The sequence below is a fragment of the Nesoenas mayeri genome (assembly GCF_963082525.1).
Source record: "Nesoenas mayeri genome assembly, chromosome: 17".
Taxonomy (NCBI): Eukaryota; Metazoa; Chordata; class Aves; order Columbiformes; family Columbidae; genus Nesoenas; species Nesoenas mayeri.
This window is the reverse complement of record NC_137565.1, coordinates 9922420-9946181: the sequence shown is the minus strand read 5'-3', so window position 1 is coordinate 9946181 and position 23762 is coordinate 9922420. Positions and strand designations below refer to the sequence as shown.

At 45.5% G+C, this 23762-nt stretch overlaps 2 protein-coding genes across 2 annotated transcripts; one reads left to right on the top strand and one right to left on the bottom strand.

The window, feature by feature from the left end:
• Positions 1–705: 705 nt before the first annotated feature.
• LOC308047058 (protein CUSTOS) lies at positions 706–23673 on the bottom strand. Its single transcript, XM_080355289.1, is given in 8 exon segments — positions 706–1226; positions 20360–20460; positions 20462–20612; positions 20982–21072; positions 21407–21480; positions 22093–22191; positions 23005–23050; positions 23379–23673. Coding segments are annotated over 8 exon segments (855 nt in total). The 5' UTR covers positions 23569–23673; the 3' UTR covers positions 706–1123.
• Positions 2906–17759, top strand: HNF1A (HNF1 homeobox A; the record flags this gene model as incomplete). Its single annotated transcript, XM_080355288.1, has 10 exons — positions 2906–3231; positions 10126–10325; positions 11232–11418; positions 11726–11964; positions 12729–12886; positions 14651–14852; positions 16027–16218; positions 16490–16611; positions 16901–17042; positions 17632–17759. 10 exons carry the CDS (start codon positions 2906–2908, stop codon positions 17757–17759), a joined length of 1896 nt encoding a protein of 631 aa, XP_080211414.1.
• Positions 23674–23762: the final 89 nt, after the last annotated feature.

Sequence of the window (23762 nt, the reverse complement as noted above, 5' to 3'; positions counted from 1 at the left end):
TGTGACTGCTGATGATTTATAACATTTAAGAAACACTGAAAAGCTCGCTGATTTTCCTGCATTGAAGAATCTGAGCTGCTTAATGGAGTGCTGAACCATTCACTAGCACAGCTGGGCAGGTTACAGTGAATGTAAAGTTGACCATGTAGAAGTTTACTTCTTGTTTTGTTAATTGTCTGGGCTCCTACAGTTTAGAATGGACAATTCTAATACACCAAGGGGAAGAGCCCTTCAGGGTAAAGTGATAGAGAATATTCACCTCCTCCTCAGTATTGGGAAGTTTTCCATATTCACCTAAGAATTCTCCACATGGCATCCAGCTGTAGCATTCAGTGAGGTCCTAACATACAAACAGATGTTCATTTCGGGGTTTAAAGACTTCAAAGAGCGCTGTTCTCAAGACAGGCAGTTTTACAAGCATCTCTAGCTGAAGGTCTTCAAGGCAAGCAGAAGCAACAGGACTTCTGGGTGCATAAGGAATCCTTGAAACCACACAATATACACAGATAATTTGTTGCTAAGTTTTCTTCTCTTCACAGTTTCCCTTGACAAATATTGCTGGTTTTTGTCTAAACTTAATAGTCTGTGTCCTCATCTCCCCTCAAGTGTACTACAGGTGTGTGCATATATATATGTATATACACACACACACACAGAGAATCGATTGGACAATCTTTTAGACAAAAACAATGGTAATATTTTCTATCTTGTTTAGATAAATCACCAAACAACCACAGCAAGACAGAAATAAGTAACACAGTATGACAGAAGCTTCTCTGTCAAATATTGCAGGAGGCCCACAATCTGTTGCCTCTGTTTGCAAAATCCTTTAATTACAGGGATGTATCATGCAGAAACTATATGTCATGGTTGGATATGGTAATTATACTTAACAATTATTGTATGTCAATGGGGGAATTGTGAAAATTATCATAAAAAAGAAAATGCATGGAAATTGTACCAAAACATTAATAGGACAATGCTAAAAAAAGCTCACATTCTTTAAATACTCTTTCTTAAGAACATGACCAAAAAACCCCTTTAGAAACTAAGTATGTCTTTTTATGTTAATAGTCACACAAAAATTTCTTACATTAAATGTTTTTACATGGACTTCAAATTATCACTTCCTTTTAGGCACGCAAAGAGAGTCTTCTGTATCCATCTGAGATTTCTCAGCTCGTAGCAGCCAGGAGGGCACGTGGTGCTCCGGGTGCAGATGCCACCTGAAACAAAAGCTGAGAGTTAACAACAGTGCGAGTGGAGGAGCCAGCCCAGCAGCCCCCGAGCAGCTCGGGTGCCTGCAGGGAGGAAGAGTCCGAGCCGCAAAAGCTCTGGCCCCAGCTGCTGACCTGGCAGGCTGTCCATGGGCCCGCAGAGCGCGGCTGACCGTGCCCACAAAGGGAAAACAGGGGCCAAAGTCCCTCTGCAGATTGTCTTGGGACGTGACTCAGCTTGGGGACAGTCCTACCAGGCTCCTCTTAGCTTAGGCTTGACGGGAGCATATAAAGAGACATGAGCAGCTGCTACTAGGAAACCTCCCTTGAGACAATAGTTTTAAATCCTTCTCCAGTTGATCATACAAGGAGTCATTTGCAAGAGACACTTGAGCATCCAGTCCGCATGTGCACAGGAAGTTATTCTCTAATTTAGCCACTCAAACAGATTCAATCGTATATCTTCAGACCAGAAAAGTCAATTTAGTCATAAGGACTCCCTGAGAACTGCACTAAGTGACTCCAGCTGAGCTAGCGAGTGTGTTTGAGGCATCACCCAACAGGTGGGAGCAGAACCTCAGAGCAGGGCTGGTAGCAGATGATAACAGGTAACCACAAGCCTGCCCAGGGCACTTCTCAGAAGCAGCAGGGCCACTGATGATAGGACAGGCACTTCCAGCATGAACCGACACCCAGGGATAGGCTTTATCATGTGCTTCAATCACAAACCAAGTTGGGCAAGCCCTGTAATCCCCCAAATTATATGGGTACACTGTTCCTGCTCATCAGTTATGCAAAAAACATAGCAAATTATAATGCACGCCCAAGGATGTGCCAATCAAGATACCCAGCAAGACAAAGCCAGAAGTGAAAGAGTCCTTTAACACTCGATGCTCTGTCACAGGACTCAGCTGCAGCTCCAGGACATCCTGTGAGTCTCAGCAATGTTCACATAAACACAGCGGTCACACTTCTGTGCTAGGGGGCTGCACAAAAGCTGCTGAAGCTGCCACTGTGTCTTTCTCGCAGCCCAAAGCCTTTGGCTGGGGCTGAGATTGGCCGAACCTCACCCTGCCAGAGCTGAGCAGGCTCTGCGGTCTCCCAGCAGCAGCACTGTCTCCTGAACCACGCACAGCCAAGTGCTCCTCTTCTGCATCCTCCACCTCCTTCCTCCTCCAAAACCAACGGGGCCAGAAATAACCTGTATTTCTCCACCCTCATTTTCCTAGTTTTCTTTCCATAGCGTACTTTTCTTTGCCATGCTACAGACCTTCTATCCCTTCATTTTACTCTCCTCTCTTCTGCTTCCCTCCCTTTTTCCCTCCCCCTGCTTTCTCTCCCTCTGCACTTTGTGAACTGCTGCTGCGGTGCTGAAGTCCAAAGTTCAGTAACTTGCTAAGCACACAGATAAATATGAACCTTGGAGAATTTACATTGCTCCAATGTAAACAGATAGCCAAGGGTCCCTTTATCAGCACTGGCTCAGGACAGCTGTGGGGGGTCTGAAGTGGCTCAATTTTGTATTTTGTTTTTGGTTTTGTCTTTGAGGAGGGGGGGACGTAAAGGCGGGAGGCTGCGCTGTGCCCACTCTCCTGACAGTCGGGCGCGTTACCTCGGGAACATGGTGTAGGGAAGCTGGAAGCAGGATAACCCGAAATTCCAACCCAAGAGACACCAGCCTGAAGACCATGGTCTCGAAGCTGAGTCATCTTCAAGTGGAGCTCCTGGGAGCGCTGCTGGAGTCGGGACTGACCAAGGAGACCCTGATTAAGGCGCTGAGCGAAGCGGAACCCTACGTGCTCCAGAGCGAAAGTCAGCGTGCTATCAATGCGCTCCAGACGGAGAAAGGGGAACCCTGTCCCGACATCCCCAACGGAATCGGGGAGTCCAGGCTATCGGAAGATGAAACCTCTGATGATGGGGAGGAATTTACCCCTCCAATAATGAAGGAGCTGGAAAACTTGAGCCCTGAGGAGGCTGCTCACCAGAAGGCTGTGGTGGAAAGACTATTACAGTAAGGACAGATTTGCTGCTCCTCTTTGCTGCTTTCTTGTGCTCTTCCCTCTAAATCTCTCCTCTCCCCTTCCACTCGGTGTCCCTGGTATTCCCAGTTGATCCGGCTGCACAGAGACACTCTCCATCCATGTCAGGACTCGCAGCCCCAAATCACTCCCCAAATTCTTCATAAATGCTCAAACTTTCCTTTCATCTCACTTAAAATGCATGAAGGGAGCCATGGAGCCTGATTACACATTTGAAGTGCTTATATCATCAGAACAATCCAAGGCCCGTATAACTTGCATCTCTCTGACTGAATGTCGGATTTAAATTTTTAATAGAATTCACAATTTCAGTCATCAGAGGAGGAAAAAAAACCTGATGCTGTATTTGCCTGACAATGTATGGTAAAGAGAAGTTGAAAATGTTTCCCTGCTATATTTAAGGAGAGAAATATTGTTAATTTGACTGGGTTTTATTATAGATTGTTGGTAAATGACAAACCAAGAGAACTTGTTGTTGTCATTCTTGTGTGTGCAAAATTCTCCCAACTTCAGCGGGGATTTTTCTTGTAGAAAGAGCACACACCAAATGCAAGTAGAGGTGAAAACCCGGGCAGAACACTCTATTCTACCATCCACTGCCTGTCACAGCTACAAAGCACATACACAGCAACAGTTACAGGTTTTACTGTCACAGAAATTTGCATTAAAGCATTTTTGAGATCCAAAGACGGGAAAAGTTCTGTGAACCAATAAGCCTCATGATAGAGAAACATTCACCAGGATTCCCATTTGGGATTCTTGCTGTGATACAATTCCCATGGGCAGCCTAAGAGGTTTGTCCAAGAAAGGATCAGGCCCATCCAACCTATTTATCACACCAGAATCAGGTTCTTGCCCATCTGCTTTAGGGATATTTTGAAATTACAAGCTGACAAAAGACAAAAAGATGCAGCAATATCCTGCACTTAAAATCTTCACTAAAACTAATATCCATCTGGAGAATTTCTCAGGCTTTCTGGCCACTCCTCTTCATGTGCAAAGAAAATTATCATAGCATGTAACAACCAAAAGCAAACATCAAATCCCACCACAAAAGGCCACAGCTAGAAAAACAGCCTGACAAGAGTTAGCACTGAGTGTAAATACTTGGGAGAAGAAAGCTCGCTGGCACAACAAAGCTGATGACTCTGCAGTGCCCAATAGAGGAAAATCCACTGGATCAGCTCTTACCTGAGTGAGGAAAACATTCCCGATAATTCATTCTTCTTTCTGGCTCAGAATTGATGACCACGTCATCCATCAATTTCCCACTTCCAGCTCTGTCACATCTTTTAGTCCCCTCTATTCCCTTTACCTCTTTCCCATTCTTTTTACCTATTTCCCTTCCCTCCTCACTTTTGTCTCTGCAGCTGTTCCTCCCATTTTGTTGTCGTCTTGGCTAATTCTCTCTTCCCCTTCCACTTTTCCTTCCCCTTATCCTTGTCTCCTTCTCATCTTCCTGAGTCTGCGTACAGGTCTTGGGGTAGTCTGAGCCCAGTGGCACCGGGCGGGCCCTGGCTAGTTACTAATTATCCAATGGCTTTATTATTTCTCTTTTGTCTTATAAATTTATAGATGAAAAGACCCTGATAAGCTTTTTGATCATTAACTTCTGATGGTTTATCAGGAGTCTTTCCAGAAAGGCAGCCATGGAAGCTGAAGAAGAGCACCTGGCTCTGTCCCATTTTCTGTGATGAATGGGCGAAGCAGCACTTGAGGTGCCATCCGCTGTGATCTCAGGACAGACACACGGATGGAGGAAATTCCTTCCTGCCACCCCCACTTCAGCATGAATTCTGGTTTCTGCCCCTCCCTGCCTTCCTAGGAACTTGCTGCCAGCCTTGCTGTGCTTCATACCAACCTCAGCACAACCACCTTCCCGCTCCTGCAAACTAACGCCTTCCCATGGACAGTCTCGTCTCTCTAGACACTGAGCAGCATTCCCGTTTTACAAATGGGAACTCGGGTGCAGAGATTCTGCAGCCTACCTAAAACCCTAAGATAGTGCAGACAGGACTGGGCAAGAACCAGGATCTGCTAAGCCTTGTACTGGGTCTTCATTGCAAAGCTTTATTCTCAAACAGTTTTCTTTCATCAGTCCCCCGTATCACAGGATAGAGCAATTCAGTTCTGCTGTGCAGGACAGTGTAGGGGGGCCTGACGCCTCAGTTTCAGCAAAAAATGACAACTATACTTACGGAGGAATAAAAGAGATCATAATTGGTCAAGGTAAAATGAAAATAGTAGAAAGTCTCTATTGACATGTTTCATATTTCTGGTCAAAGATTTTTTAAAAGCAGCTGTATGTCTGAGGATCTATTGAAGCATCTGCACCAGTATCGAGGTTTGATAGTATCTAAGTAGTTGTTACCTACTAACAAACGTTTTGTTTTTAAGAACAAACCCTTCCATTAATAGATACCTAAAGGTAAAGTCCTTAAAACAGTATTATAAGTATTGTAAGACAGGGTAGAATAGTCTATAATAGAAATTACTCCCAGCAACAGATAAAAGGGAAGCAAGCAAGAATCTCCATGCCCAGGTATACCCAGTAAAACTTCAATGCTTGCAAAGCTATTTCAGCACCTACACAAGGTTTTCAAATCCAGAAACCAGATGGAGGCACTTCTGCCTTTAGGCAGAAGCCTCTTTGGGCATTATTAACAACTCCAGGTCTAAGACTGTAGACCACATTTTAACAGAGAGATTGAATTGCGGGCAGCTATTAGTGATACAAGAAAAGTCTTTATGGTAACTGCAGCCATTGCTTATAAAGTACAATCAGGAAAGTGTCTGTTGCTGAGCTTTCCAGCAGCTGGAAAGAAAACAAATGACAGCACCAACAGACCAAGTATGTCCTTGCAGGACCACTAAAGTTGAAACCACAGTTTGGAAAGCACTAGTCAAAGCTGAATGAAACAGGATGTAGATGAGATACACCCACACAACTGGGTGTACCTGTAGGCATTGGTTAGATTTTGTCCCTATAGAAAAAAAGAACACCTGATAAAGACAGTTCAAAGGTTTCTCTAGTGAGGAATGAACAGGGTTTAATTTTGTCCCTCAATTTGTCTCACTGATCTTCCATAGGTTTACAATTGGAATAACAACATTGTCCCCAGATCACTCCACATAGCAAATGAATTGCATCTACAATAAAGAATAAATAACGCGCTAGGGAGATGGAGCTGCGTGGAATAATTCCCAGATATTCCCCAGAACAGAAAGCAAGAGAGAGGCTCCCCTGGGGGAAGGGACAGATCACGCTGGTGCAGGTACAGCAAATGGAGAGAGGCAAAGCAACAACTCACCTGTAGGGCAAGGGGTGAAATTCCATTAGGAAAGAGAGAAATTGAGATAAGCAGATTCCCCCTGGAGGTAGGGATAAAAGCATGTTTTCCACAAGGAAAAGAAGAAAGCAAAGACATAATGATAAAGGTTCAGTCTTTTCCCTGTGTAAACGATGTCTCAGGAGGGTTCTAACTGGGGAATCTGGAGATGAAGCTGCCACACCCCTTTCATTTCCACATATAAACCAAGATGAGGCAAACCAGGCCAAGTTCAATAGAAAGGGACCCTGCGGGGATGGTCTTACCTTCCCTCGCTCTGCCCAGCCCGGCTCCAGGCACTGACAGCAGGGAGGGTTGTCGAGCAGGCTCCAGAGGAAAGGGCCAGAGGATGGTCCTGAGCACTTCACAGCTTTGAACCTGGTTTTAAGCGAGGTCTGGTCCAAAGCAGCAGTTCAGAAGCCATCTCAGAGAAATGAAGGCTTCTCCTGCCTGAGAATCTGAGAACAGGAAAGAAGGAGAGACGGAGAGAATGAGGAAAAGGAGGGGAAAGAAAGGAACAAAGGAAAAAGAAAGAAAAGTGAGGAAGAGTGAAGGAGAGAGAAGGTCCCTCGAATGTTACATCTCCAGCTCTCTGAAATGGGTTTTCTTTAATGCTAACAACTTGATATTTACTTTCCATTTAAATTTGAGATGTTGCTATAAATTATCAACCAGCCTCTTGTTCCCTTTGAGTTTATAACTAACTACCTGGGTTACTTATTGTTCAGGTAACAAAAGGGAGGTGAAAACGCCCTTAAAAAGGGACCTCAGAAGTAAGAAAATGGGGAGCTGGCATGGAGAGAGGACCCAGGCCCCTGTGGTTGGGACAAGCCAGGGAGAGGGGCTGTGCTCAGATGGCAAAGAGCAGCTGACAGCAGGAGAGCAAGAGTTAGGAACAAGGACCTAAAAACTGTGTGAGAAGGACTTGGAGACAGAGATTAGACCTTGGAGACCAAGAAATGAATGGGGAAACAGCTTGTACCTGGGGAGAAACGGAACTAAAATCCACAAAACAGGCTTGGAGATGGAGAAGGGAGCTTGAGCAAGGCAGATGCATTTCTGCAGTTCTGACTCACTGAAGCAACTGAGATTTTAGTGCAACTACAAACAGGAGATCTAACTTTAGGGTAAAATCCTACTGAATGACAGTCTATGACAGCCTCACTGGCAGTGAAAGAGCAAAGGTTTCAACTTACTATGTCTTAGTCAATGGTGAAGGCTCTGAAGTGGAACTGTGTGTTTGGGCAATGGTTCATCTGACCAGCTGCCATCACTGGTCTGTGATACAGCCTTGGGCCTAAAGGGATTGCTGCATTGATATTGCAGCCTGTGCTTTGACAATGTGCAGAGTAACGAGGATTTCATACAACTGCCCTATGAAATCACACTGCACTAAGATTCCCCGGCACTGTTTTGCTTCACACAGCTCCTGGCTTTGTCTCAAAGAAGACATAAAAACCGCAGGGCTTTAACCACTGCGAGAAGAGATTCACAGATATTCCTGTTTTATTCCTACCACAAAGAAAGGAGGATCTCAACAGTGGAGACGTGACGTAGGACAGGAAGGAAACACATAACAGGTTTCCACCAGTGGTAACACAGTCCTTCCTCTTCCCATCTGAGTCAGAACACAAATCTAAGAGACCAGAGGTTCCAAGTCAGAGCCTTTTCTCCTTTGCACAGAGACTTGTATAATGAATTCAGGGTGCAGGTGCTGGCTAGATGCCATAAATACAAAGGCAGGAGACTGGTCCTCGGTTTGGACACCAGAAGAAAAAAAACAGTGAGGAAAGAAAAGCTGGTTTAAGTTCAGCCCAATTTGAGACTTCTGAAAGACAAAGACGGTTAAGGGAAGAAGCTAGAAAATAGAAGCCTCTATAGCAAGCACCCCATCGCAAAAGAGAAACAAATGTTCCTGTTTTCAGAAAGCAGGTTCTTCAGAAGCTGTAACTGACAGTGCTTCTGTCACACTTTAACTGCAGCAGAGCTTGCTCCTTGGACTGCCCAGCCACTGGGAGAGGGGCTGCAGGGGAACAGAGATAAGGGTGTTTGTACTGAGAGAACAGGTGTGGACTTTGTCCTGCTTATCACTTTGCAGCCTCTGGCAACCTCCTGAGTCAACAAAGCAATGAACAGTATGGTGGTTGCCTGGTGCTCAGACCTGTGGGCTCCTGTGACAGTTTTTCCACAACCCCAGGTACCTTCCCCCCCTGGCCCGATGCTCCTTTGATGCTGGTGTTGGATGTGACACCAGCGTATTTCCACAGCCTGCAAACCATTTCCACCAGACATTTCACACAGAGAACACAGAAAGATGCTCTCTGTTAAAACCGAACCAAAGGTTTTTCTGTAGAGAGGCTCCTGCTCTGTTTAGATCTAGACTGCCTGGTTTCACGGCTTTCTATTTCTACTGTGATTTTCAGCTCTGGTGAAATCAATACACACAAAGAAGTCAGAGCCATGTTTTCTCTAGGAACCTTTGAAGATATTCTAATCAGAGATCCTAAAAATCAGATATTCACATTCATTAGGAAGTCCTGAACCAGATTCTCAAGTTTTGTGAGTAGGTCTCAAACAGGTCTATTCCCTCAGCTGTTATCCCAAAGGAGGGTGGATATAGGAGGAATTAATGGTTTGCCTGTTGTTCTTTATTGCATTTAGAAACTTGAGCGGATCTAGACGTCAATCAGTGTGTTTGAATAACATGTAGCAGATGTGCAAGAACATAATCCTGTATGGCTCGGTGTGTACATATGCATACACGGCTGTCATGTGACTGTATGATTAAAGGCTGTTTTCATTTCTTGAATCACTGCAAGGCAACCCAACCTGGGCATGAGCAGGTTCAGCCTAACGTCATAACAAATCTGTCTTGGAAAAATAAAGCCCATCTCCTCCAAGCAGCTATGCCTTAAAGAAAAGGGGATAGAGAAGAAAAACTATGTAGGGAAAGCGAAATGTCAACTCTGAAAAAGAGATCTGTAGTCATAAAACATCCACATGATTACTGAAATGCATCATCACTTCCCTCCTCATACCATTTCTCACCTGCAGCAAAAATGCTTGACATTCACATTACTTTCCAGCAGAAAGGTCCATTCCTTGCTCACGTCACCGGTCAGCAGTTTGTCACTTACAGATGACAATTGCCTAGGCAAAACAGGCCAAAACCTTGTATCCAAATAAGCACTAACAGCAAAGACTATGGCCATGTACTGGGAAATTCTCTTGATAACCAGAGTCCCCTTCTAAGAGGAGATCAAAGTATCTGCAGAGAACAGTTTAAAGGAAGCTAGTGCTACATCTTTTGTACTTCATCTGTAATACCGTGCAGTTTTTACCCTGAATGCAGGGTCAAAATGAGCAAGGAACCAGACTGAGGAACAGCTTTGTCTGCCTCACCAGACGCAAGGGTGACGGCTGCATGGCAAGTGACCTCGGGAGGTTCTGCTGCACTTCCTTGGAATCCATGGCTGCTGAGCACAGGTGTTAGATCTCTCTCTCTCTCTCTCCTGATAAGCGTTTTCCTCCTTCCAGAGAGGATCCTTGGCGAGTAGCAAAGATGGTGAAATCCTACCTCCAGCAGCACAACATCCCCCAGCGTGAGGTGGTGGACACTACTGGTCTGAACCAATCGCACCTCTCACAACACCTCAACAAGGGCACTCCCATGAAGACCCAAAAGAGGGCAGCCCTCTACACCTGGTATGTCCGCAAGCAGCGAGAGGTGGCGCAGCGTAAGTATGGCAACAACTGTTCTATCTCCGTTTCATAAAGGCCTCTGCTCTCCCTTGCTAATCCTTACTCCCCATTTTATCAAGGAAAAATGGAAGGAAAAGCCACTTTTAGCAGGAAGCTTAGAGAAGTCTAGGTCAGTATTCAGTGGTGAGGTGAACCAAACTGTACATGAAAAAAATACTCCCTTACAAAGCAGCCTGCAGTCACCCTAACCCCATTTGGCTAAAGAGAAGCCAACTAATGCTTTCCATTTGCAATTACAGTTCTACACTCAGACTAAAGCAGTGTAGTGGACAGATGAGAGACAGAATTCCTACCTGAGAACTGGACTTTTGCAATTTCAGCTAAAGCAAAAGCTTCTCTAGCTGCAAAAAAAGCAGTAGGCTGCTGTACTGACTGTGAAAAACCACTATGGGCCATCGCCTCGTGAAAAACCCCTGGGAACCACCACTTCGTGTCCTCCAAGCCCTTTCATTACAGGCACCCACTGGGAACACATCCCTGCAGCGTGCACTTCAGCATTCAGGGGCCTGCCTGGAATCCATCTTATTTAATTTTGTATTGGTGGATTGCAAGGGAAATGAGACATTTGGCCTTGGGATGGTTCTGGGGAGCAGGACTGCAGGCTTGCTTGCTCTAAACTCAGCTGCTTCTGCTTTCATTACTCCAAGGTGGGAGCAGAAATGCAATGTAAGAGTCAGGACAGGTAAACATGGCCCTGCTAGGAACATCTTACCCTTTTAGCAAATTACAGAACTTCATTTCCACCTCATCTATGTTCAACCCCCCCTCTTGTACAAGATATTCTGTAAGGGTGAGCTGCATTGGGCCTGCTAAGCACCAAGAGACAAAACTGTTGGTAATGCTTCCAGAAAGCAAATTCCCTTTCCCCTTTGTGCCTGCAGAATTCACACACGCTGGCCAGGGCATTCTGACAGAGGAGCCCATGGGAGATGACCTGCCCACCAAGAAGGGAAGAAGAAACCGCTTTAAGTGGGGTCCTGCCTCCCAACAGATCCTGTTCCAAGCCTATGAGAGACAGAAAAACCCCAGCAAAGAAGAGAGAGAGGCACTGGTGGAAGAGTGCAACAGGTAAGGATGGGTGTCTGGCTCTGAGGAAGAGGGGCAGAGTGATGTCAGTGTGCTTGGCACTTGCTAGAGCCTGTGCAAGGCTGACTAACGGCACAGCAGTGGGTACCACCACTGACACCAGCTACATTGGAATGAAATGGCAGTGCAGCATTTGCTGTTCACAAAGGGTCAGCAATGGCCCGTGTCCTGCTGTTCCTGGCAGGATCCTTCCACAGTGTGCCAGACCACAGCTGCTTTCGGGCTCTGCACTCACTCCGTCTCTCTAAGTCCAGCTCAGCGAGGCTCTTCTTGTGCTTTCCCCCAACAGAGCAGAGTGTATTCAGAGAGGTGTTTCCCCATCTCAGGCCCAGGGCCTGGGCTCGAACCTGGTGACGGAGGTCAGAGTTTACAACTGGTTTGCCAATCGCAGGAAGGAGGAGGCTTTCCGGCACAAGCTGGCCATGGACACCTTCAGCGGACCGCAGCCCAGCTCTGCTCCCCCGCTAACTCCTCACAACTCTTCCTCCCTCCAGCCAACCTCTGCTCTCTCACCCAGCAAAGTTCACGGTAAGAAACAACCAAGGGGAGATCTGAAAGAGACATAAGTGAACCTACCCAAACTCGGTCACTAACAGTACCTCCCAAGTCCACCCTTTTAGAAGGTGAAGCTACACACAGAAAAAACAGACTTGATACAAGGGAAGAGCACCAATGACAAACAGACCATGTCTCTGAGGGAGGAGAGTGGCTAGAAAAGCAAGGGTGACATGTAGTTTGCTCACTCTTTGACACCCGCATGCCCTCAGGGCTGGCAGGTAGAATCCCTTTCCAGGGAACCATCCACCAGTACTACCACAAGTCACTTCTGTGTCCTTCCACTTACGCGTGTGCCTCCTCTTTCCAAAACATACCGGTATTATCAGGCTCCGACCGAGTTTCCAGGCATCTGGAAAGGTCGTTCTCTATGCAAAAAGAGCAGAGCTTCCTCAGCTTCATAGCCAGAGCTGGTAACTGCTCTCACCATGGGAAGGGATGACCTTGCTGAGACTCTCTCCTCTCTACACCCACATCCAGAGGGGTGGTTTCTAGTGAATCCTGCTTGTTCCCAGCAGCACACACAGCCACACCTTCAAGCCAGTATTTGAGGAAGCAGTTGCACAGAGTTACAGGAGGGGCAGGGCGGCGAGAATGCCTGTTCTCCTGGCTCCCCTACTACCCACCTTGTCTCTGCCTCAAGCATCTAAAGGCCTGCAAAGGAAACTGAATTTAGCATTGCCAAAGTTTCTGGGTTTGTCACTTTTGACAGCAGTTTCCCTCCTGTTGTGCTGCAGGAGTGAGGTACAACCAGCAGCCAGCCAGCGAGGCAGAGTCCTCCAGCAGCAACCACCATGGGAACAGCTCCATGGTGACCACACAGACCATCCTGCACCAGGTTTCTCCCCCTGGACTGGAGCCCAGCCAGAACCTCCTGAGCACAGACACTAAGCTGGTAAGTGATGTTTACTTAAGTTCTGGTAACTGGAGGATGTCAGGTCCTCTGCCTGTGGTCACAATATGGACACTTCAGAAGCAATTTTTCCTAGAATACTCTTAAAACCACCTTCTTATAGAGATATTGCAGGGCCACTTTGCACTGACCGTGCAACACGAGCAGTCCTGAGATACGTGTGCCCTGTAGGCTGCTGGTGAGGGTACGTATTAGAGCATGAAAGCAAGAAGTATAGCCATTTCTGTATCGTCAGTCAAAAGTCTATTCTGAAAAAACAGAGCTCAAGGTATGACACGATTGCCTAGTTCCCAGGAAACCCTGTTCTCTCCTCCTTTCCCCAGTGAGATTCTTGTCGTCTCCAACTCTCATTTGAACCCCACACATCTCAAGATAGTTGATGAGACACCAATGGAATTAACAGAACAGAGATCTGTACTTACATCTACTTTACCTGTAAGAATTAAGCTCAACAGCCTATATGCAACACATAGCATTGAGACATACTGGATGTACCTTGTAGCAAACTGCCTTCTCAAAGCAAATTTCCTTTTGAGATTTGACTACACGTTTTCCCACAAAATTAGCAATGATGCGCTAGAACTACACTACTGATCACTTTCAGTTTGCCCATGTTCCCTTGCTTACAGGGAAACAGTTGACAGGAGTTTGCATTAGTGCATACTGGCCTGAAGCAAAGTTAAGATCAGTAAAATGAGTATGGTTTAAATCTCGTCAGTCACTCACTTTGCTGGCTTTCTGGTGTCATCCTGAAGAAAACAAGTGTCTTTCAGCAGGTGCTGAAAATCTTCTACAGCTGTCTTCTAAAACTGGTATCAAGGTGATTTGTCCCACCTGTTGGTTCTTACTCTTACTAAAGATTCCTCACAGCTTTTTGTCTGGGGAGAAAAAAAGTATAATATAAAACATTGAACTTTTGCCATCAGCCAAATTATTTGAAGGCTATTTTGCTAGTCCACGGTACTTCAACTACAGGTCTCCAAAGGGCCTTGCAAACTCAAAACCCCATTAGAGCACAGACACAGGTTACGTGGTTCATTTCAGAGGCTGAGAAACCACTTGAGTTATAAAATTTCTCAGTGACTAAAGGACAGACTGTATCAGCAAGACACTCGAGCACAGAAAGTCCTGTTCTATGTAACAGGTACGTTTCCTCTTTAGCAGCCAGGAACTGCCAGGTAATGCAGCCTGAAGAAGGTACTGTACAAAACAAAAGGTCTAAGGAAACTTTTCAGCAATGCCTTTAAAATCTCAGTCTGCAAACGCACTGCCAATAAAAGATATTGCTGGGAGAGAGGAAAATTACAGGCATTTCTCACAGGAAAAGTTGAACAAGAGGAACACTGATTCTGTGTTCAACTCTGCAGCTCTAATTACTATGTACAATTACCTGAGCCTCTTAATTTCTCCAAGCATTGTCTTCTACCCTTAGCTGTAAAACAGAAGGTAAACTTTCCCTATAGAGAATGCAGTGGGACTAATCTCATTCTTGTTTGTAAAAACCCTTATGGTTTCTTAAATGTGAAAGAACTAAACCACCAAGGATTTTTTATTAGTATTTCAACAGTTCTGACCTTTGCTACTTAACTGAGGAGCACAGGGAAACTGCCAACAAGCAAATGCAAAGTCTTTCTAGTTAGCAAATGTTCAGAGCAGGCAGGAAGAAGAAGGACATCTATCACGGCTTTGGGACTCACCACACTCAACCTTCTGCAGAGAGCACTGTCACATCCCCCTGTCCCACAGGTCTCGGCTCCCGGAGGAACTCTCCCTCCTGTCAGCACCCTGACCGCCCTGCACAGCCTCGAGCAAAACCCACACACGTTGAGCCAGCAAACTCAGAACCTCATCATGGCATCGCTGCCAGGGGTCATGGCCATCGGAGCGGGCGAGACCTCGTCCCTAGCGCCAGCGTTCACCAACACCGGTGCCTCCACTCTGGTGATCGGTGAGTAGTGCTCTGTAATGACTCTGCTTAGTGCGGTTCGGATAAAGAGCTACTTGTAGTTGTTAGAATTACCTGCCTCATTTTCAGAGACAAAAGTACTAAGTTGGCAGCGATACGAACCTGGGGAGATTGTCACAAACAGCAAGGATCTTCAGCAGTGCTACTTACAAGTATCAATGGAATTAAGGGACAGATGCTCCTTATTCCTGTTAAAATTAAGTTATACACAAGCTCACATCCTAAGAGCAATGTACTCTTGCAATCTACTCCTATGCCAACGTTTTGTTTTGCTGCTCTGTATCTTCCCAAACATAAATGTAATACTTCTTCAAAACTACGAAAACTGAAGCATGTTCACAGTGCTTGAAAGACAATACATGCTGTTGTACTTCCCCGAAGGAGCAGCATATGCCTTTGGAACCCACAGCAGTAATTACTGGGTTTTCATATTTTTCACTTTGACAGCTTTTCTGGAATTGTACAGGATTTCTTTTCATTTCAAGAGTAGCCTACTGCCAAAGCGCATCTCGTTAGATAAAGGAAAATAAAATGTATACTCTCCTCTTATACTTTCTTTCCAGGAAGAGATCTTATTTTGTTCCATGGTGACAGCTGTGAACTAATTTCCATTTCCCCATTTACACTCAAGATTATGATATGGATTCTAATTTTGTGCAAACAAAAAAAGAAAACCTATCTCTCAGCGCTAGAAAGACTTGCTGATTTACAGAACGGGGCCTGGACAGTCGTGGCAAATAGGTAGTAATGTGTGAAACCACCTACTTCTTTGTTATTGGTCCAAATTCCATAATTTGACAGCACAAGTAAAATGAGCTTAAACTCCATCCTATGTGGCTGGAAAGATCTAGTGTAGTTCTGTTTGTTGTCAACAACTTCATTAAAAAAAAAATTTATATATATATATAAAATAAAATAAAATAAAATAAAATGGATATGAAATGATGCTCTGAGTTTACTTCTGAGCAAGGCCTCCTCAGCGGAACCCTGTATCAGATGATCACTAAACTGGAAAGTGATCTGTACTGGTACGAAATCTATTCATAATCACAGATAACGAATGCAACATGACGACGACTTTGGATGCCCCTGCTGCAGAGCAGCCGCACTACTCCCATACTGTGTGACACTACTGCCATCAGTCCTTGTTTTTCAGGCCTGGCCTCAACCCAGCCCCAGAGCGTCCCTGTAATAAACAGCATGGGGAGCAGCCTCACCACCCTGCAGCCTGTCCAGTTCTCCCAGCAACTGCACCCATCTTACCAGCAGCCACTCATGCAGCAGGTCCAGAGCCACATCAACCAGAGCCCTTTCATGGCTACCATGGCTCAAATACAGAACCCTCACGGTAAGAACGTGAACTTACTTGCTTAAGCAAACCAAAACAATAAAGGCTCTGTTCTGGAGCATTTGCTGGGTCCTTGGGGTTGCAGCACTCTATTTCCCTCTTCTATTATTGTTGCTTTCATTATTACATTATTTTTCTCTTGCATTCATCTCCCTCCACTTCCACTGTTTCAGAGACAGACAGCAGGTTCACGTCCATGAGGAGAACTCAGCCAAATTAGTCTCAGGCAAAGCTCCAGCATCCACCTGATCTTGTTTTCTTTCATGTGCAGCTCTCTATGGCCCCAAGTCTGAAGTGGCCCAATATACACATACAGGCCTCTTGCCACAAACCATGGTGATAACAGACACAGCCAATCTCAGCACCCTGACTAACCTGACACCAACTAAACAGGTAACAGCCTTTAGCACGTGCCTTTGCTCCCCACCTTAGAACTACACTGGTTTGCAGGCAGCTCCTCACTTGATAGAGTTTTTGGGTGTGTGGTCTACACCATCCCAGCAGGATGATCGTACTTATCTCCTTACCTTGCTGGTACCAGCTGCAATACTAGAGGCATTAGAGTAACCTCTTCACTGCATCATCAAGGAGGATTTAATCTCCTTGGAAACAGCACCTGCTCACTCTCACACCTGTTAGAGGGGATGTATAAACCTGGTACTGTTACCTTTCTTTTCTCTAGGCATTCACGTCTGACTCAGAGACTCACACAGAGTCTGGGATGCACACACCAGTGTCACAGGCACCAACGATACATTTACAGAACCAAGACACAACCATCCAGCACCTCCAGCCAGGCCCTCGCCTCACCTCAAGCCCTGCTGGTAAGAGCAGCACGCACTATTATCTTGAACCACATATTGCAGTTTCTCATGCCAGTACTGTAAAACCCAGACAGAAAATGGTAACTGGGGCTCACCATTCTCCGAAAGGGCTCTACTGGTGTATTGAGAGGGGTTGAGAAGCTGGTACAAATAAAAGATTCAGAGTTTAGTGTGTGTAAGGCCAGACTGTGGAAATGGGACCCTTGTTCAGCATCTAGAGAGGAAAATAACCTTAAAAATGTTGACAAAAATCAGTGTCTATACATACGCAATCCCATAGGCAGTTTTCAGGACTGAAAAGCCCAAGACTCCCTGACGAAGAGACTCCAGTTGGATCCTGCCAGTTCTAAGGACTAGGATATTAACAACCAACTAGAATCCTCAGAGCTGAACTCCCTGATGCCATTGATGCCTTAAGCCTAGCTTTGTATTTGAGCTAGGTATATAATGGTACAAAAATTAGAAAGAAACGCAAGTTATGCCCTTTTGCCAGGATGTTTTAGTCACGCTGGGAATGCAAGTGTGTGCACACATGATAAGGGGACTGCGGTGAAAATCTGTACTTAACTTCTGCCTGTGCCTTTGACAGTGTCCTCCAGCAGCCTGGTGCTGTACCAAAGCTCTGACTCCACCAACAGCCACAGCCAGCTGCTGCCATCCACTCACAACGCCATGGAGACCTTCATCTCCACGCAGATGGCATCCTCCACCCAGTAATCCGGACAGCTAGCCCAAGGGTGACAACCAACCCACCAGGTGCGACTCCAGCTGTGTCTGCCGCTCAGCCGCCCTCCAGCCCCGTACAAACCCTTGCCCATCTGCCTCCAGGAGAGAACGTATCTGACTCCAGCCAGGAGCCATGGAAAGAAGATGCTGGCACTGCTAAAATCCACTGCCTCCCAATAAAACAAGCAAACCCAAACCCCACAAGCCAGGCTAAAACGACCAGATGTCCTTCGGAATCCCATCAAGATGGACCTGAATGCAATACAGCAAAAAAGTCAGGGCGTGAATGGGACATTCATTCTGCTCAGCCTTCAGTAAGCTGGGCCTGTACAAACCTGTCAACACCAGGCTAGGCCTTGCACGAAGGAGCAAAGCTGAGCTGCTGAAGAAGAGACACCATCTTTAATACACCTCTTTGGCTGTAAAGACACACCAGTGGGAACTCTGAGAAATAATAGTATCTTGGAGGCAAGACTGAGAGAACCTGGATCTTGACTGCAATGAGAATCACCAAGGAACAGATTCAGGAATGGCTTGGCAGAAAACCATCAGTATGGGATCACTGACTACAAGCTACAAATCCTTTAATTAACTACAAAAATACCAAACAGCCTCTGTTAAAAATGACCTGCTCTAAAATCATGCTATACTAGTGGAAATGGCTTGGTTATTTTTGATATAGCTCTGCTTTGTTTTAAATGCAGAAATAAAAGTTTAACGGCAGCAAGGAGATTCCAGTTCTCTGCATTAACCATGTGGGTTATCTCGTGTATCCTGCTGTGTGAGCCGGGCGATGGCATCCTCCACATGTCCCTGACACTGCACAACACCTGGGACGTCCTCATGCTCCATAAAGAGCAGCAGTTCCTGCCATTTTTCTCAATAAAAACGAAAAAAGCCCTAATTAACATGGTTTTCATCACTGTGACCAAAAGAGCGCTAATATTTCAACTGTGAAACAGATGAAAATCGTTGAGACTAGAAAGTTCTCAAGGCTCTTAAAAGGTTAAGATATAAGGGAGAATTTAAAAAGAAAAAGCCCAACAGCAAAGTCTTCAGTTATCACATCTAGAAATTTCAAAATTGCAGATGTCCATTACAGTTTGTATTGATATGATCTTTCTCTAGATTATATCAACCATCAGAGACTAACTTCAGTAACTAATTTTATCCTAGAATTCTTTACTAATCTCCGATGTGCATCATTTGCAAATACCTGTAACTTCCAGTTAGCATAATCATCATAAAACAAGTCAAAAGGTAACTTTTAGACCACTATGCCTTTGAAACCCCAGGTCCTTGCTTCAGTACACTGAAGTTTTAACTGGCCGTAAGACAAGTAACTTCTGCTGGCACATTTAGTTAGATTACAAGCCAATTTTCTACTTAGTTGGCATCCGAAAATAGGAAGGCTGTGTTTTCTTGATTAAAAACCAGCAAGAATCTTAGATAAGAAAGAAAATGTCTCGGGTTTTCCCACACTCAGAGAGCAACAGTTCACTATTTAGGTTCCTCTATTTAGGCTTTCTGGTCTTCTGAATGGGGCAAATGGGTTAAGAGCTACTGAAACCAAACAATCTTAAAAACAGAAGATGATTATTTCTCCAATAACAGGTCATTTCCTGAAATACTGGAGCTGAAGTATAAATGGACTAAGACTCACACTGACAACTCACAAAACCTGCTGTATTTCAGAGAGACAAAAATCAGAATCAACCAAACCAAGGACTGAAACGCAGTGGGTTTTCGAGTTAAGCTTAAGTCCTTCCTGTAGCGATCCCAAGGCATTGATCACCAAGCACCTACAGAGTCACCTTCACCCATCTTTATCTCTGCATACAGCAAGAAAGCCACTGTTTTACGAAACCTGCCAAATTAAATAAGACTAACAGGGTAGTAGAATTTAATAACAACAAATGCCATAAAAAATATACATGGAAAAAATGTCAAAAGACACAACTCGAACAGAACTACCTATTTGTAACAACCCTGAGATGAGCTCACTGCACACTCTGTTTACCTGCAGGGGCCCTGGAGAGGTGCAATTACAGATGGATTAGTAGCATGGCAGGTTTCAACAACAGATTGTCAGGATGATCACAGGAAAAAAATAAGGGGGCCTAGATATCTGACAGGATGCTTTTGATAAATGAGTCTCCCACAGGCTGGAGTTATTCTTAGTAGGCATCTAGGAGGAGTCAAAGGGAAAAAGCAGTTGATCACCTGTTGCCATGTAAACCAAACTCAATTCATCATATACTTTCTCCAGGACACAAGATTTGGTTTCCTGACAGGAAGGAACAGATCAGGAGGGATGCAGCTACGATTAAGCCCCTCTGTCAGGAGCCTGGGCTCAGTATTTAATCCTTTTACGTTAGGTCTGCATAAGCAGCAGCAGCCTAGATAACTGCTGTGCTAGGAGGACAATGTTCCCTTCCCAGGGGATGCCAACAACATAGGAAGTCACTTAATTAGACTCTCAGGCCAGTGAGCTTTTAGAACAGAAGCTTTGCCAATTAATTTTCCCTTCTCTGCATCAACTCTCTTTGTCAGGTTTTTTCTTTTCTGCATCCTTCATCCAACATAATCACCTGCCGTTTAGTGCAAAATCTTCATTCTCTTTTTTTCTTCTTCTTTTTCTTCTTCGCAGCTCCTGGCAACACAGAGTTCTGTGTGTGATTGCTGCCCTGTCCCTCATGCTGTCCATTTGCAGACACCAACCGCGGCAAATCTTTGCTGATCTGGTCACGCTCTGCTGGATCTATTATTTTCTCCTGAATAATGTCTGTGGCTGACACTGCAGCCTCCTGGTACCTTTGCCACTCTTGGTCACTGTCCGTGTCACTGGAAAGGTAACAAAAACTTACGTTACACTTCAGCCTTGAATTCAACCAAAGCACAAACAGCAGCGCAATCTAAGATGAGAACACCTGATAAACACCCAGTGGCTCCAAGACTCCAACACCTACAGTTACCATTTAACCAGTCTGAAGGCCAAGGTGTTCTTTACGCCTGAGAACATATCCCACAAACATTTCTAGCTTCCTGGCACTAAAAAATTAAGAAAAAAACATCTGCTCTAGTTAGTTATAGGAGTCATAAATACACACTTCTCAAGCTCTTATGCTTCCTATTCCCTTGTGAGAGTCCCAGTTGCCTCCAAAACGTGGGATGCAGTAGCACTCCAGGAGCAAAGCAGTGACAGCCTCTCACCTGGAGCTGGATGGCCGCCTCCTCCTCACTGCAGGGCATGGCTCCAACTCCCCACAATCTCCCAGAACAGAGGAAGAGAAGAGGCGAAAACCTGAAATACGGAAAAGGGAATTTTAGCCACGATATAAAACAGAGGTGAAAGCAATCAACAGCAATCTCCCTGGGAAGCCTCACTGCTGTTACTGTATTGTTACAGTGCTTGACAGCAATTCGTGACTGAGAGGAGCCAGGGCACAGAGATCACAGCTACAAAACAACGGCCTTCACAGACACTAACAGAAATTCTTCTAGTGCAAGTGCTTATTAGTCAGTTGGGTGTACAACTGGCAACAGACAGGATCCATCTCACTTGTCATCATTCAACTATTAATAATATATAATAACAATGTCACAAAACAGCCACAACGGATGCGACTAGAACTCACCATCGTCTGCAGAGTCAGACTGTCGCACAGAGGCTTGTGAAGGTCCTGATGGGTCCTTCAAGACAGTGATGAAACTAAACAGAAATCCCCAGTCAGATCTGAAGAAATGTTTATTCAAACTGAGCTAAAGTTGGGTATTTCTAGGAAACAAGCCTACAGGGAAATGTTATATAGCTTCTTACTTTTCTCTTAGTGAAGCTGTCTCACCTCCCTGCTTTCAGAGCAGGCCACACCTTCACTCCTTAGCAGCACAAGGATGACTTAAAAGCAGCATTTCTAAAGCCAGCTCTAAACACCAGGAATTCTAGTTCTCCAGGACCACATTTATGCAATTTACACAGTAGCAGCCCCATCAGAGGCACACTGCCAGCACAACCCTGAACCAGCTATTGGATTAGATTGTAGGAATAAATCAAACATTCTCACGGTAGCCTTTAAATTATAAAACCCATTCACTAGAGGCAAACACACAGGGAGTCTTTACCAGAAACACACAGCACATGGGCTGGGTTAGTTCAGAGAACAGTGGAAGTTTGCGTTAAATGCAGGAAGGGAGGAGACAAGAACAGAAACAACTTCTTCACAGTCAGGCTGCACTCAGATCTTGAATTTCCTGATTTTACCACACAAAAGCATCAGTGTACTTAACCCACAGGACAAACTTTTTTAGGATTGCTTGCCAATACCCATCTAGCATTGCTCCCAGTTTCTTCGCAACATGTGCTCTGAACTCTGGTGTCGTCTGTAGCTCGTTTCCATCTTCACCATGACCATTCACCTCACGCCTGTTTGAAATATGAACAATTATTATCTCTTTCACGGTCAATAATATCTGGAGCTCTTGCCCAAACAGAAGATAAAGGACTGCAAAATCCCTGCCCATTAGTAATCAATTCATACTTGATAGGGAAGATGGCCAAGAAAGATGGAAAATAGCTTAGTAGTAACAGTTCTGTTCCCAAGAGGAAGCTACATATTATTTAGCCATCTCCATCATAGTTAGTAACTGGATTATTTTTTTCACTGAAATAGCCTACAAAAGCAAATATATTATGCAAGGACATCCCTACTCCGCATGCAGTTCCTGTGTATGTTGCCGCAATTTGTGCAAAACCTGTCCCAGGAGAGGGGGTTTTATTAGGCTGCCTGGCTGGCAGCATTTGAAACTGAGCCTAGAGGAACACTGCAAACTTATCAACAGGGCAGCACATGCTTTCCAGCTGATGAGCACTTGCCTTTGCAATAGTAATGTTTTTTGAATATGTTTTTGTTATATGTAACTGTACTAATTCCTCCATGGGACTCTTGCGGGGTTGGAAGATTTCTGACACTTGGAACTAATGCTGTTACAGCAACAGTAGGTTTTCAGCTTCTATACTTCCTGACTGCTAGAGGGATGACAAAGGCATTTTTAAAAACCCACTAGATTTTCCAGATTTAAGTATAACTTCAGATTATTATGGTTGGACTAATTCTTAAAACTGAATAGGCTCTTCCAGTAGGAAGTATCACAAGGCATTAACTCTAAGTAGCACAAATATAACACACACTAATATTTTATCAGTGAAACACAAGTCTGCAACTAGAAGCAAAAATACCTTAGGCTTGGCCGAGCGGGCTGTAACCGATCCTTGGTAAGAGCACCTGATGAAGGAAGAAGTAAAAGCAAGTTTAAAAGACCTGCGACCCGGACTTCCTCAATCCCCCCTCTGGCACACGGATTTTATAGCATAAAGATTTTATAGCACAAAGAATGGCGCCTGAAGGGATAACCCAGGCCCACCTTTGGGGGAAAGGGGCATTCCCCAAGGGCCGGGCTGCAGCACAAACCCTGCCCGGGAAGGGGCTCCGGGCCCGGCTGGAGGCTGCGCATCCCGCTCCCTGGGCAGCCCCGGGGGGGCCCGGCCCAGGCAGGTAGGCCACGCCGCCGCTGCGGCGGGAAAGCAGAGCCTGGCTGCCCGCCGCCCCTCACCGCCGGCCGGCTCCGCCCGCCCCGCCGCCGCGCAGTCCCAGGCCGCCTCTCGGAACCGCGCGGCCGCCTCGCCGCTGCTGTCCGAGTCCGAGTCCGTGTCCAGGCCCCAACCGGCCCTGGGCGCCGCCATGTTGAAGGCACGGCGGCCGCGGTGCATGCTGGGGGCTGTAGTCGGGCGGCCGCGGTGCATGCTGGGGGCTGTAGTCCCGTGCGGAACGTTCGGCGTTAAAGAATAAACATAAAGAATAAAGAATAAACATGAGTAAAGAATAAAGAATAAACATAAAGAATAAAGAATAAACACGGACTCGGACTCAGGAGTGGCTGCCTGGTCACCTGCCTTTTGTAATTAAGGATTTTAGGAGGGGGTTTGTGTGTACCATA